The following is a 15,153-nucleotide window of genomic DNA, read 5'->3' as shown; positions in this document are numbered from 1 at the left end:
AGAACTGATTCAGATTCCTAGAGTGATAAAACATTAAGGCAGAAATGTGGTTGTAGGTCATGTATTTTAATTCCCCTATTCTCCAGATGAGACACAGAATAGAGAACTTAAGGAATCTGTCCCACATTCCCTTAGATCAACAGCTTCTTGAGCCAATGGATAAAGATTCCTCCTCACAAGCTCCGCTTCTCCCATCTACACACTCCTCAATGTACATCAGTCCAATATTTGTCTTTATTATTCTTCCAAAATTGTTCTAAGTTAGTAATGTAAAAAGTTTTAGTCCTTAATTTATTTCTCTGTGATGAGAGACTCTGGTAACCCCACTCTCTTTCTTGAAATGCTACCCTACCTTTTCTATTCTCCTTTGTCTCCTTCACAGGAATACTCTTCTCTGAGGGTAGGGAGTCCTTTCCTGAAATGCCAAGGGTACACTTCCCTTGGTAACCTAACCCATACCACTGACATTTTTATTCCTCTATATGGTGATGACCAGCAAATCTTTATCACCAGCACAGTCTTTCTTCTGAGCCAGTTGCTGAATCCCTGTGGGCATTTCAGTTGTAACACGTCAGGCTAAAGACATCATCCTCCCATTGTCTCACTTCCCCTTCTGTTTGAATGATGTTGTGCCTATGGCTGCACACAGGCACTGTGGCCAGGCACTGGAGCAGGTGTGGCCAGCCCTCAGGTTTAGGACATAGGACAGAGGGAAGCTGGTGTCAAACCCCAGTGTTGTGTTTTTGTTTTTGTTTTTTTTTATGTTGCCATGAGAAACTAGAGGGCAGGTCTTCACAAAAGCCATGAAGGCTCCCTTCCTGCCCAGTGTTAGGAGACAGGGATGTTGACAGCCCCTCTCTCACTGCAGCCTCTAGCACTTGCTCAGTCTCTCTCAGCTTTAGCACTTTGTTCACGGTCCTGTGTCAGAGCACTGAGCTCTATCTTCCCTTTCCTGAGAAAGTATGTGGGCTGAAGGTGGTTTCATTTTTTTGTTGCTTTTTAATTGTATATCTTTTTGTATGACAAAAACTATATTTTGTACTTAACCAGATATATTTTTCACCCCAGGTGGGGGGTATTCTTTGTAAAAAAATAAATGAAATAAAATAAAGGTTTTTTTAATGGCAAAAAGTTTGTTTTCTTGTCTCTGAGATGGTGTTGAAGAAGTTATTAGAAAGAAAATGTGTCCAAAAGAGCGTTCCCTCTACTTCACAATTCACATGGTTGAAAACCCTGTAGAGAAACCATTTCCTATTGACCATAATGAATACAGTCAGAGTGTGGGTTGGTGGGGTGAAGAGGGAAGGAATTTGAGCTACATTGTCTTTTGTCCAATTCACCAAAGAACTGTAGTGGGATCTTCTGGTGGTCCAAGCTAGTTTTCTACATCTATAGTTAATCATTACTAAATTCTTTCAACTTTGGAGTGCATGAGGCTTTTTTTGATTTTTGTTTTGTTTAATGAGCTCTTGAAATACAGGGAAATGAAGTTTGTGAGGGGATTTGGAAGGAAAGGGTTCTGGGTCTCTTTCATAATTTGGTTTCATCATGGAGTTTCTTCCAGTATAAGCCTGGTTTATATGCCAGAAGACATAATACAGGGCTTAAGGATTTAGAGTTATGACCATCAAGTTATTTGAAGGCAGCTACCATTTTTTTTAATCTCCACAGCTCCCATTACAGTTCATATCCAAGCACATGATCGTAACCCAGTAAATGTTTGCTGAATATTCAAACCAAGCCTCGTTCCTTAGGATATGCTTCAGCAGTTTGTTACTTCCTTGTAGAGTACTAACAACAGACGGATGGCATAATTCCACCTCTAATTGAAATGATTTTTATTATTCCTAAAGGAGTGACACATGATGAGAAACCCTGAGATGGCAGAGGTTAGCATACTTTCTGATTTCTGGTTCATTTAAACCTTTGCAGACAAATCTAGTCCTAGCCCTTATCTGGGGGTTGGCTTTTCTATGGACCTCCATGTAATAATTCCAAACCCCAGGCTCCTGAAGTTCATAAAATCAATGTAAATTGAACAGAAAGTAGGACTGAAGAGATTCTTTTCCACGTCAATCTTTGTCTGCATCTATCTGTCATTCTCAGCAGCTCTTCTGTTCTCTCCTGACTGTCTCTCTGTCTGTTTTTCTTCACCAAGGGGTCAGTCTCTGCCTCTGCTGTCATGCTGACCATCACCTTCCTGGGCCAAGAGACAAGGAAAATTCTAAAGTCTGAAGTCCAAGGAGACACAGAAAATAAGAACAGACTGAAGCCAACGTTCAGCAGACTCTAAAGCACAAGAAAGAATGAACTGGGTTGGAAGAGAAAATCTGAAAGTAGTCTCAAGAAAATGAAGCTGAGTATAGATCCCCTCTCTGCTCAGGTACGGAATGTCTGTGGAGGCTACTTTACCAGTTGCTGTATCATCTCAGTCCACTAAACTAGTAAATTAATCACACACAAAGCAGAAAAAATACTATGCCCTACTTCATCTCAATAAATGGCACCAATCTTCCCCTTGTAGATAAAACTAGAAACACAGGTGTATTCAAGATGAATTTTTCATAACAATATTCTAAAAATTCTTCTTTGGTAAAAGTTGTTGGTAATTAAGAAGTTTTATGTGTTGCTACACTAAAACAGAGTCCGGCCATGACTCTGGGGGTTCGGGGTGACCTAAGCTTAACAATTATTCAGGAACTTGCTGTATTATGAAGGTACCTGCTTCAACAATTCAGGGAGGGAAGGCTTCATGAAGGTAGCATTGCAGCTGGGCGGCATCACTACTGAGTGAGTGTGGTGAAGAACTCTGAGATATTCTAATGAGTCTACAGTAGGGAGTACATGTGAGACAGACAGATCCCACAGCTTTCTGAGCAATGATAAACATTTCTAGAGGTCTAGCATATCACACATTTATGAATATTTGGGTTTAAAAAATATATGAAATTATTCAGGCTCACCTGGAATAACTCAGATTTCAAGATAAGTACCAAATGGTTTATGTAAACATATTAGTCCAGTTTATAGAAGCCAAATATATATTTCAAATGCTTATATTTACATTGATACAATATTACAAAAATGTTCCTTTCCAATATGATTTCAAGATTAGAACTGAATATATTGTTTAAAAATAAATATTTAAAAGACTTAATCTATTTTAAAAGACAGAAAGGGAGAGTAGGTACATAAAACAAAATTTTCTTTCTCATCCAAAACCATAAAAATTAGATATCTGGAATTAAGTAACCCATGACTCAATTGTCTGAGATTTTTCAAACTCCCTTGATTATTTTTAACTTTCTGCATTAATGCCCTTGGCCCTGCAAAAAGAGTTTCCTCACTCAATTTTTAAAGTGATCAGTTGGTCTTCAAATTTCTTTTACACCTCAGACTTATGAATCCATTATTCATAAAGATAGCAGCAATACTTCACCTATCTAGAGTGTAGCCAAGAACTTGCAGGTAAGTAAGTCAACAGACCTTAATGACCTTGAATGGTCAAAATGCATGTCACACAGAACTTGCACCTCACTTGTGAGCTAGCTCCCTACACCCTCTGTTCAGTCCATTTTAGCAAGTATCAGGAGCGGTTCTGCAGCGCCAAGAAATTTTACCAACGGAAAATTAAAATGAAGAAAAAGGTTGCTATGAAGACATATTAAAGTATAAGAAGTGATGAGTCCCAGAATAAAGCTCAAACTAATTAAATGGGGAACTTGGTTTGGGAAGAAATTATGCCTCTAATTGTTCTAAAGGTCTGGTCTTACATATTTTTTCAGATACCTATTGTTATATCTTCTTAACATTTAAATATTTTGAAGATTTTTACCTAAGAATTTATCTAAATAAATACTATATATTGTATAGTTCTTTAGGCTCTCATTATCCACATCAAATTGCCTAGGATATTATTCACTTTTTGTATTTCGATTTTAATCAAAGCTTAACCTCATTAAAAGCCATTGAAAGAATATTAAAGAAACGCTTCTTTACAGAAGCAGGAAGCTCTAATGAGAACCATTCATACTGAGTAGCCAGGATATTTCTCCCAGTGCCAAGCAGAACATTCACAGCTATTCCCTGAGACAAGATTAACAACTTTTAGGCACTTCATTAACTCTCAAAATCCATCATATTTTAAGGTATATTTTTAAATTTTATAGAAACTGAGGAGCAGTGGGGAACAGAACATGTGAGAGAAAATACAGTGGGTTGCTACAATATGTTGTAAGGAAAGAAGGCCCAGGATTTGATTACGGGACTCTTGATGCACACGGGATCACATGGTCTTCCTAAAAGCCCAAGTGAGATCTTACAGGAGACACTGTCCTTTCAGAGTAGCCAAAGAGGCTTGGCTTAGGGCAGCAGTGGTGTCCCAGATAGAAGTGGGCTTCTTGGAAATGAACAGGGGGAAATGAGTTCCTTCAGAAACTAAGCTTCTCTTCTAGATAAAGAGGCAAGGGCTCCCTCAGGCATATCAGAGCTTGGTTCCTGATTCTGCTGTACTGCAAACCTATCTGGATACTTTCACTTGTGTCCTTCAACTTATGGGCCTTTCCATTTATTCCAACCCTCAGAGAGGTCTCAGTGGTATCAGGAATTTCTTCCAAAACAGTTCTCACATTCCAAGCTGTGCTACATCAAGTAAACAGGAGCCACCTGCTCCACCAAGATTTCCATTTTCCCAGGCATCAGGTTAGCCCTAGAGTTAGAATCAGGTTGTAACTAAGAGAAACGAAAGTAGCAAATTTTCACGATTCTTTACAGCTTAGTCAATGTAATTCATTTCATGAGAATAGATCAGAAAATTCATATGGTATAAACTGGAAGCAGCTATTTTGCAAAGTCTGATTCCCTACTGGAAAAAATCCCAATGATATCAGAATGTAAAGACAGATTACCCCGATTCTTCCTTTTGCAAAAAGCCTATTTTATTTCATTTGGTCAAACCGATACATATTTATCACAGAACAAAATAAAAAATATAATAAAGGGAAAAGGAAAACAAGTCTCCACTCATAAATAATGATTGACAGTTTCTTGTGAATTCTTCCAAATAATTTTTTGAGCATATACAGGCATACATACAAATGCTGTATGCCTCTATATGCATATATAAAACAAAATTAGAGGCAAACATACTATTTTGTTATCTGCTTTTTGTATAAAACTGTATTTTTATATTAGTAAATATTTTCTACACTATCATTTTTAATGACTATGAAGTATACCATTGTGTGAATGTACCATGATTTCTTTATCCATTTTTCTTTTTCTAATAAAAGATACTTAATTTCCAGCTTTTCCTATTATGAATCCCATTGCAGGAAACAGTGGAAGCACAGCCTGGAGATGGCTGCACACACAATGAATGTGTTTCCCATCTTTTTTTTTTTTTTTTACCAAGTTATCTGCCACTTCGGACAGCTAGATTTTCTGAAATATTTTCTCTCCCTGATTTTTTGAAAGCATTCTACCTTGGTTTTCCACCTACCTGTCCGAAAATTCCAACTAGATCACTTTTCTACCTGTATCTCAAATGTTGATGGTGTGTGTTTGGGGGAGGGCTCTTTTTCCCTATATGCTAAAGATTCCTGTACCCATATCCCTAATCAAATTTCTTCTCCAAACAGGCAATCTACACACACGTGCGCACACACACACACACACCCACACCCACCACACACACACACACACTTGACTGCTGGGAACAGAGGAGGGCTATCCACGCCATTTGGATGTACCAAAGGTGTTCGAAACAACATTCCTCCTCCACCTTCAAACCTCTTGAATTCCTATCTGAGGCAGAGGCCTTGATTATAGGCAGTACCTTGATTATAAACAAAACCAAAAAATAAACAATCTAAGCACATCATTCTCTCTTTATCCTCACACCTCTTTCATAGCAATGAGTCTTAACCATATAATCTTCTACACTTCTTAAACCAGCGGTCCCCAATCTTTCTGCACCAGGGACTGGCTGCATGGAAGAATTTGTCCACGGATGCGGGGGGCGGGGGAGGGCGGGGATGGTCCAGGCGGTAATGCGGGTGACAGGGAGCGGGAGATGAAGCTTTGCTCGCTCGCCCACCGCTCACTTCCTGCCGTGCAGCTTGGTTGCTAACAGGCCGCTGACCAGTACCAATACCTGTCTTAAACCATTCCCTCTTTTCTATCCCACAGCTACCGCTCTATTTCAGGCTCTCATCGTCTGGTTTTTGCCCTGAGACATGAACCATATCAATTCCATCTTCCATCTGGCACCAGAGTGATCGTTTGAAAACACAGGATCACCTTCACCCCCGAGTCCCCTGCCACCTAGACTTCCACCTTCGTTGACTTTATTACTCACTTCATCCTTAATGCATCAACAATACAAAATTTTCTTCTTTCTCTGAAATGTTTCTGTGAATTTTCTTCCTTCTTTTTACACACATGCTTTTCTGTCAGGAGCCTCCCACTTCATGACACACCTTCACTCTCCTTTTACCTTAGCTTTACCTTTTTATCCTTACAGACTCTACTCAGGTATATTCTTCACCACGTTGGCGCTAAACCTCCTTGTTAAAGGCTCCCACAAGTCTCCTTACAAGGCTTTGAAATTCTGCTTTTCACAACTCTCTCTCCTACTAAAAGGTAAACTTGAGGTCTGCATGCAATGAACAAACGATTACCACATCATCTGCTTCCATTTTCACTCATAGGCTATTATTCCCTAACTCCTCAGGCTGTTTGTCAGAAAAGACTTTTGGGGGATGTTCATGATTGCTGAACTAAAAAAGTCATCTGCTATTTTTTTCTTGGCTGAGTCCCGATGGCTATTATCAGTCACAGAGCATAAATATCTGTCCTCTGTTCTCCCAACAGCTGGGCTTTTTTCCTTGGAAAAGCTCCAGCCAGTGTTTCACATGAACTACAATCTGTAGACCAATGTCTAAATGGACTAAAGATACTCATCCTATCATTGCCTTCCTTCACAGAAAACTGCCAAAAGCAGCAAAAGCCTTAGGCTCAGAAAAGACTTGGGCTCCTACTTGCTTACCTATCTGTTTAATTTAACAGACAGGCCACAGTTAAAGCCAAAGATCTCAGCAAACAAATCAAATATATAAAAACCAAAACCTATGTAATATGACATCAAAGGCCCACACTTAGAGAAGCAGAAGGTAGATCTGCAGTGAAGAAAGAGTAAGGGAGGGGTCACAGAGAAGATGGACCAGGAAGAAATGGAAGCAGAGGTGGCACTCGCCCAGCGAATTGTGACTGAATTACGCGCTGATCACTGTGCTGCATGCTGGAGAGTCCAGGTGCCCCTGGACTCCCCGCAGCTCAGAGTTCAGAGAGCTGTGAACGCAGATCACAGCATTTAAGCACGTACAGAGAAAAGTATGGAAGCACAAAAAGAGGGGTACCAGATCCATTCCACAGAAAGACAGCAGCGCTAAATCATCAAGTGGCATTTGAGCTGAGACTAAAGAGAGGAGCAGACATTAGCTTGGGGCAAGTGGGGGTGTGATTTCAGGGCGCAGACACAGCGTAAGCAAATACATGAAATGGGGAAACATCCGTGAGTGTGAAAAACTTCCCTGTTACTGGTGCACAAGTGGCCTGATGATGAGTCATGAGAGATGATACTGGACACATGACTAAGGGTCAGAGCACAGAGCACCTTCTATGAGGTTCTAAGGAGCCCTTGAATGTCTGCAACAAGTGGTGCCAAGTCTTCACTCTAGATCCATCCCACTGATAGTAGTGAGGGCTGTTTGGAGATACAGAGAAACAAGAGTGTGGACAGGAATGGTTATTCATGCTTCAAACTATTTCCGTATTTCTCCTGGGCTCACAGGCTAGACTACATTCCCCAGCCTCCCTTGCAGTCAGTTGTAGAATGTGGGTGATGTCATGTGAGCACTTCCACCTCTAGGCATTAGAAACCACCCCCATAATCTTCTGTTGTCTCCTTCTGCTTCAGGACCCTTGGATCAGGTGCTAAAGATAGTAGAATAACAGGATAGAACTGTCTGCAACCCTGGAACACTATATGGAGTGACTAAATGCTTATACTGTATTAAGCCACAGAGATTTTGGCCATAAGACTCCCCTAACTTAAGGGCATGGTAATCCCTCCAGCCACAAGCTCAATATGCACAGGGACTGCACCTGTTTTTTCTGTCATGGGGCAGGAGTGAAATGAAACAAAATGGAACACGTTAAATGGATAAACCAATGGTCTGGTCAGTGGTGCTGAGTGTGAATTAGAGGGTGCTAATGTGGCAGAGAAGAAAATCATACCCAAGATAGAGGGAAAATATCAAGACTTGGAAATTAATTATTAACAGTTAGGGAGAAAGATGAGTCTAAAAGGGCTCCAGCCTGGCTGAACCAGTAACTGATGATGCCAACAGCTGAGACAAAGCATGAAGAAGAAAGGTCACAGTAAAGAAGGAGGTAGGATCTACTTAGATATACTGAATTGAGCATGGCAGTGGGATAGCCACCATCTTGTATAAAAGCATACACAGTCTGGATGGGAAATACACTTATCTGAGTTAGTTGTGTAGGGGTGATAATTAAATCTCTGAGGGAGGATACGGCTGGACACAGAGAGCATTTGAAAGAGCAGAGGCAGAGAATGAACTGTGGGAACAGCCTTCGTAGTGGCAGGAAAGAAAGAGAAGTGTCAGGATGAAACCTACAAGATATGATGTGGAGAGCATCCAAAAACGATCAAATGAGGGCCAAGTCCCAGAAACTCAAAGATCGGAGAGTCTGAAGGCAGACAAAGTAATCAACGGTGTTAAAACTACCAGAGCAATTTTGTAAGATGAGGAAGAGTGTTCATTCAGTTTGACAACTTGGATTCAACTGGTGACCACGGTGAGAAAGGTCTGAGTAGAATGACGGGTGCAGTTATGTAACTGCACTGAGGAGTGAGGGGAAGATGAGCAGGTGGAGACCGTGCGTGTTAACTGTTCTTTTTGAAACTCTGGATGAAAGAGGAAGAAGGAATTCTTCTGTACCTCTGCCTGAGGTAACTCAACCTCAAGAGAAGTGCTTTTGTGTGTGTTTGTTTTAACATTAGGTAGAGCTCTGGCGTTCGATACGGGAGCTGCATATGGCTAATGAACATTTGAAACATGGCTCGTCCATGCTGAGGTGTGCTGTAGAATAAAATTCACACCAGAGGGCTTCCCTGGTGGCGCAGTGGTTGAGAGTCTGCCTGCCGATGCAGGGGACGCGGGTTCGTGCCCCAGTCTGGGAAGATCCCACATGCCGTGGAGCGGCTGGGCCCGTGAGCCATGGCTGCTGAGCCTGCGCGTCCGGAGCCTGTGCTCCGCAACGGGAGAGGCCACAACAGTGAGAGGCCCGCGTACCGCGAAAAAAAAAAAAAAAAAAAATTCACACCAGATATTTGAAGCCTCAGTATGAAAGGAAAAGAACATAAAATACCTCAATAATAATTTTTATATGGAATACAAATTAAACTGAAAATAATTTAGACATACTGGGTTAATATTTTATTAAAATTAATTTTAATTTCTTTTTCCTTTTTTGAAATGTGCCTATTTGAACATATAAAATCACACATGTGGCTCATATTACATTTCTGTCGGGCAGCACTCAGCTGAAGCATGTTATAGGCCCTGAGGGATAAACAGTAATAACACTAATAATATCTGTGGCAGGCAGAATTCTAGGACGACTCCCAAGATACATACCTGTGCAGTCCCTTCCCTTTGAGTCTGCATGGTGGGACCACTGAAGATGAAAGGGCATCACTCTCTTGATTTGGTTACTAAACAGCTGACTAAATCAGAAGAAAGATGATCCTGGTGGCCCTGACCTAATCAGATGAACCCTTTAAAAGAAGGCAAAGCTCCAGAGAGATGCTCCCCAGTGGCTTCAAAGAAGAAACAGTGCACTGTTGTTTTGAGAGGAGGAGGCCACAAGGCAAGGACCTGAGAGAACGGTCTAAGAACAACCCCTGGCCAACAGCCAGTGAGAAGACAGGGATCGTAGGGCTGCAAGAGCAAGCACTGAATTCGACCAACAACAAGAATGCGCTTAGAAGACCCCAAGCCCAGGTGAGATCACAGCCCCAACCAGAACCTTAATTTCAGCCTGCCCAGACCCTGAGCAGAGGACCCAGCTAACCCGCACCCATACTCCTGAGGCACAGAAATCGTAAAATAATAAATTTGTACTCTTTAAAGCTGCTGAGTTTGTGGTAATTTGTTATACAATAATAGAAACTGAATATTATATCTAACATTTAATTAGCAATTATTTCATACCAGGTACCATATCAAGCACTTTAGATACAGTGTCTCATGTGATAGTCACAAAACCTTTAGAAATAGTACCATGATTATTGCAATTTTACAGTAAAGGTGACACAAACACAAAGAGGTTAAGAAAGATTCCCAAGGTCACAAAACTAATAACTGGCATTATTCCAAGCCACTGAAGTTATTCTAACATGTATACCTTGAGGAGAGAATCACAGCATGAGGAGTGTCACAGTTCATGACTGACTTTAAGATAAAGCATCATATCGGGAGGTTTGCAAAAAGCCAGAAAGACAGCATGGGACAGTCTGCATAAGCTGACAGCTGTAGAGATGAGAGAATTCTACCATTTTGAGGAATATAAACGATTTTTTGCTGTCAATCTCAACTAAATAACAAATACTTTAGAAGTATGTAACATCTTTTAGGAAGTAAAACTAAGATAAAGCAAAGACCAACCTTGCCAGAAAGAATTCTATCAGAGACTGTATGAAAATTAGGAGATCACTAAAAACTTTCAACCTTTCCTGGGACACAGGAGAAAAAGGTCCACAATAACAAGACAATGAACATTCCTTTTGACTATAACTGGAGAAAAGAGTCCATTCCCTAAGTCTTCCTAGTAAATAAAACAACGGTTAATAAAGTTACCATTAGATTAGAGGAAGAGTTACCAAGCCACAGCCATTGTAAGAGTCAAACAAGATCAAACAAGAATGAACAACATCCTCCTTCAGGAAGATGGAAGAACAGTTTGAGATTAAATAGCTCAATTCTGGGCAGTGAGATCAGTACATAAACATCACCATCTCAGGTGAACTGATAACTGAGTAGTTAGATACATGCTGGGCCTAAGACAAGACGTTAATATTAAATCTCAGCAAAAATCACAGAAACTCAAGTCATCCAAGAAAGTAGCATCTTGTTCTAAAAGAGACTCAAAAAACGTATACAGAGAAATGAGCAACCCCTGCCTGTGTGACCAACTGCTGCCTTATGCCACATAAACACAACCACTACTGCCACAAAAAACGGAGCCTCCTTAAAACGATCAATGAAGCCAAAAACAACTCTCCATCATATACATCATATACATAGATGCTGAATGTTACACCGTATTCTGGCCAAGCTACGGACTCACCCAACAACTTCTCTGGCCCTGACTCTGTCCCAAGAGTAACGTCCCAAACCTGCATCTCTTCTACTCTCCTGATCAACCGCTACCCCAGCCGTTTTATTTCTCCAGACTTCCCTGTCTGCATTAAATGAGCCCCTGTCATAGCTCCCACTCACTTCTGCTCAGACGACTCAGTTGCGAGCCCCCACCTAAGGCTAGGTTTTCCTGGGACAGACCACAGCGTAAACCCTGAAACGTCTGCTACAGATCTGGGCAAGTGCATCAAACTCCTTTATTTAAAAGTTTTAGTTAGTGGTCAAATGCTTTCTTACAAATTAACAATGATATAACAATTGTTTAAAAGGTAGTTGTCATGTTTTAAAGGACAAAAATTGACTAATACTATAAGTGAAGATGTGTAATAATTGGGCATTTTCTTCAATCTTTTTTTTAAACTCACGTTTATAGATAAATTCAGAGTCACAGACTCCGACCAAAGGGGTAAGACATACATACATACACACACATAAAGCCTTTGACATATTAATAGGTAAGGTTCTTTTCATGAACGTAATAATTAGCTGAAAACTCACTTATCATTATTTGCTCCAATAGTAAATCTAGACAAAAGCAGGATTTTCTTGAACCCCAAGCAAAGAGTTTCTACTAATGGCAAAATTACGAGACCCTATCATAAGTCAAGTTAACTTCTGAGACAGGTTCACTGCACAAAAGTCTAATAAAAAAGACTCTAGTGGGGCTTCCCTGGTGGCGCAGTGGTTGAGAGTCCGCCTGCCGATGCAGGGGACACGGGTTCATGCCCCGGTCCGGGAAGATCCCACATGCCGCGGAGTGGCTGGGCCCGTGAGCCATGGCCGCTGAGCCTGCGCGTCCAGCGCCTGTGCTCCGCAACGGGAGAGGCCACAACAGTGAGAGGCCCACGTACCGCAAAAAAAAAAAAAAAAAAAAAGACTCTAGTGAATTATAAATTAAGAAGTATGAAAAAACGAAATCTCTCTCTATAAATAAAATTGTAATACAATAAAATATAGTATATAAATATATAATTACAGTATAATACAAAATATAAACACACACACACACACATATATATACATACATATATAAACTTCTCCCAAAATATATACCAAGGGAAATTTCTAACTTTAAAAAATATCATGGGGGCTTCCCTGGTGGTGCAGTGGTTGAGAATCTGCCTGCCAATGCAGGGGACACGGGTTCGAGGCCTGGTCTGGGAAGATCCCACATGCCGCGGAGCAACTGGGCCTGTGAGCCACAATTACTGAGACTGCGCGTCTGGAGCCTGTGCTCCGCAACCATAGAGGCCACGATAGTGAGAGGCCTGCGCACCGTGATGAAGGGTGGCCCCCGCTTGCCACAACTAGAGAAAGTCCTCGCACAGAAATGAAGACCCAACACAGCCATAAATTAATTAATTAATTTAAATATATATATATATATATATCATGAAACTAGTAACACAATGCTATTTTACAAAACATACTGATTCTCAAATATAATCCACTAGAATTTGCAAGTGTTCTATTTTCCTTTTAAGAATCTTTAATATTCCATAATACCAGAAGAAAATTTTAGTGAGGCTATAGCATTAATACGCATCTAAAGGTGCCTAATTTTTAAAACTAAGAGCTACTTTAGAACCAGAGAAAGATAGAAATACCTTGAACTCACTACTAAAACCATAAAGTACATATGTATTTCTACATACATAGAATGCATTTATCAAATCAAAATATTTGTCTACTCTCACAACAATAACATTTAAATGTTTTTACTTGAAACATATCATTTCAAACCTTCTCACCTATCAGAAGAGGCACACAGAATCATGTCTTCCTGATCTGGAGGTGAGAGGACCAAGGCTCGTACAGGTTTAATGATTTACGTCATGTTATTCACGTCATAGGTGGCAGAGCAAAACTTCCGACCCAGGCCCTAGGATCACAGATCATTGCTCTTACAAAAAGGTATGCTGCTAGGTTCTGAGAGGATTCGAAGAAGAATCTGGCCCAGTCACTCTCCTTAAGAAAAGTCATGGAAGAAACAGGTACACGCATTAACTGGGATGACACCAAACAACAGGGTTCAAAAGAGAAGAATGAGCAAGGTACCATTAGGTGTACAGCTCCCCTGGGTAACGCACAAAGACCTTGTAGAGAGACTGGAATCAAACAGCCATTGTGGGGAGGGGGTCTATAGCCCCTCCTACTCTATATAAACTAGTCTTCCCACGAATCCCTGTAACATGCAAGATCAGGCCTCATTTCCCATCTCACGCTCTTCGAACTCCTCAACCTCTCATGGAATTATAATGAGGATGCTGGAAATATGTTACTGGTAATAGTAATGAATGTTTCTACTTTAATGTTGGTTAGGAATTCCAATTATAATGAAGTAAATAAACTTACTTCGAGAGAGATTCTCAAGGGCTTTTCCCAGTTTCTTGCTCTCTTGAAGGATGTGGTTCAATTCATCAAAATCACGGCTTTCTGGTTTAGTCCTCCAGTTCCACTTAGGATGATCTACTGACCTTGGCACTATGTTTAAAAAAAATGATTACTTCATAAGCATGCTACATAAGGATAAAAACTCACTATTCATCATTACGTGAAAGACTGTATCAAGATCAGTGTACAGAATAAAAATGTTTGGAAGTGGTTTTCTTGTGAGCAAACAGAGGGGAAGTTATGAAGCTGGGTTTTAAGAAATGTTTTAACTGAACAAGTAAGGAAGTGTGACAGTGTTTATAGAACAAAGAAAATTCAGGTGCTGATTTAAAACTAATAATTTATATAAATCAGGGAAAAACACAAGCAAAGTGTATTTTCTATTATGTTTTAGCAGCTTAAAAAGTAATTGCTACCTTCTTCATGAGCAATTAGTTAAATGTTTTTAAGACATTCTTGCTGTCTTCTGATAAAACAAAGAAGACTGAATACTTCTATTTACCTTCACTTTCCCTCAAATTCCCACTAAAATTACATTACGGTATTTTTCTTTTATCAAAGAATTGGTTGAATAAAGAGAGAAGACATCATTAGGCAAGAAACAGCTACACATTTTTTTTTGGAAGATGCAAAATGAACTGAGTGGTAACTGGATTTAGAAAGGTAGAGAATACTGAAACCTAGTCCCTGAAGAGAGAGATGCCCCCCAAAAGTGGACATTTCATACCATTTAAACATGAAAGCATCAATTAAGGAGGACCAATGCCAAAATAATAAGGATATAAAAACACAATTGCCCTTCAGATTGGAAGGATCCAGAAAATGTCCACAGCATAATGTAAGGCATATTATCACAAAATTTTACAACAGTGGTAATAAAGAGAACATCTTTAAAAGCTATCAAATTGTCATCCGACTTCTCAATAGCAATGCTTGGCCCCAGAAGACACAGGAGAAATTCCTTCAAAATTCCAACTGAAGATCACTTCTAACTTAGAATTTTATATCCAATGAAAGAATCAATCAAGATACTTGTAAGGACTCAAATTTATCTGGCAAGCACTCTTTTTCAGAAAGCTCCTAATGGAGGTGCTCCACCAAAATAAATAAGTAAACCCAAAACTGGAAAGACCTGAGATTCAGGAAACAGATAATCCTCCATAAGAAAAAGGAAAAGGTAAGCCTTGCGATGACAGTAAAGGATGGTCTCAGCAGAGAGCTGAGAAAAAGTCTGGAAACTAAGGAGTAAAGA

At 40.1% G+C, this 15,153-nt stretch overlaps 1 protein-coding gene across 1 annotated transcript in view; it reads right to left on the bottom strand.

Moving 5' to 3' along the window:
- The window catches only part of LOC307065742 (uncharacterized protein C8orf34 homolog), a gene marked incomplete at both ends in the record, with an annotated part of 318,281 nt that overhangs the window by 233,616 nt on the left and 69,512 nt on the right, over positions 1–15,153 (bottom strand). Inside the window, 1 exon segment of the mRNA XM_079722662.1 lies at positions 13,863–13,991. Coding sequence (XP_079578788.1) covers positions 13,863–13,991 — 129 coding nt within the window.

Source organism: Hyperoodon ampullatus (assembly GCF_949752795.1).
Source record: "Hyperoodon ampullatus genome assembly, chromosome: 17".
Classification (NCBI taxonomy): domain Eukaryota; kingdom Metazoa; phylum Chordata; class Mammalia; order Artiodactyla; family Ziphiidae; genus Hyperoodon; species Hyperoodon ampullatus.
This window is presented reverse-complemented; position numbering and strand designations above follow the sequence as displayed.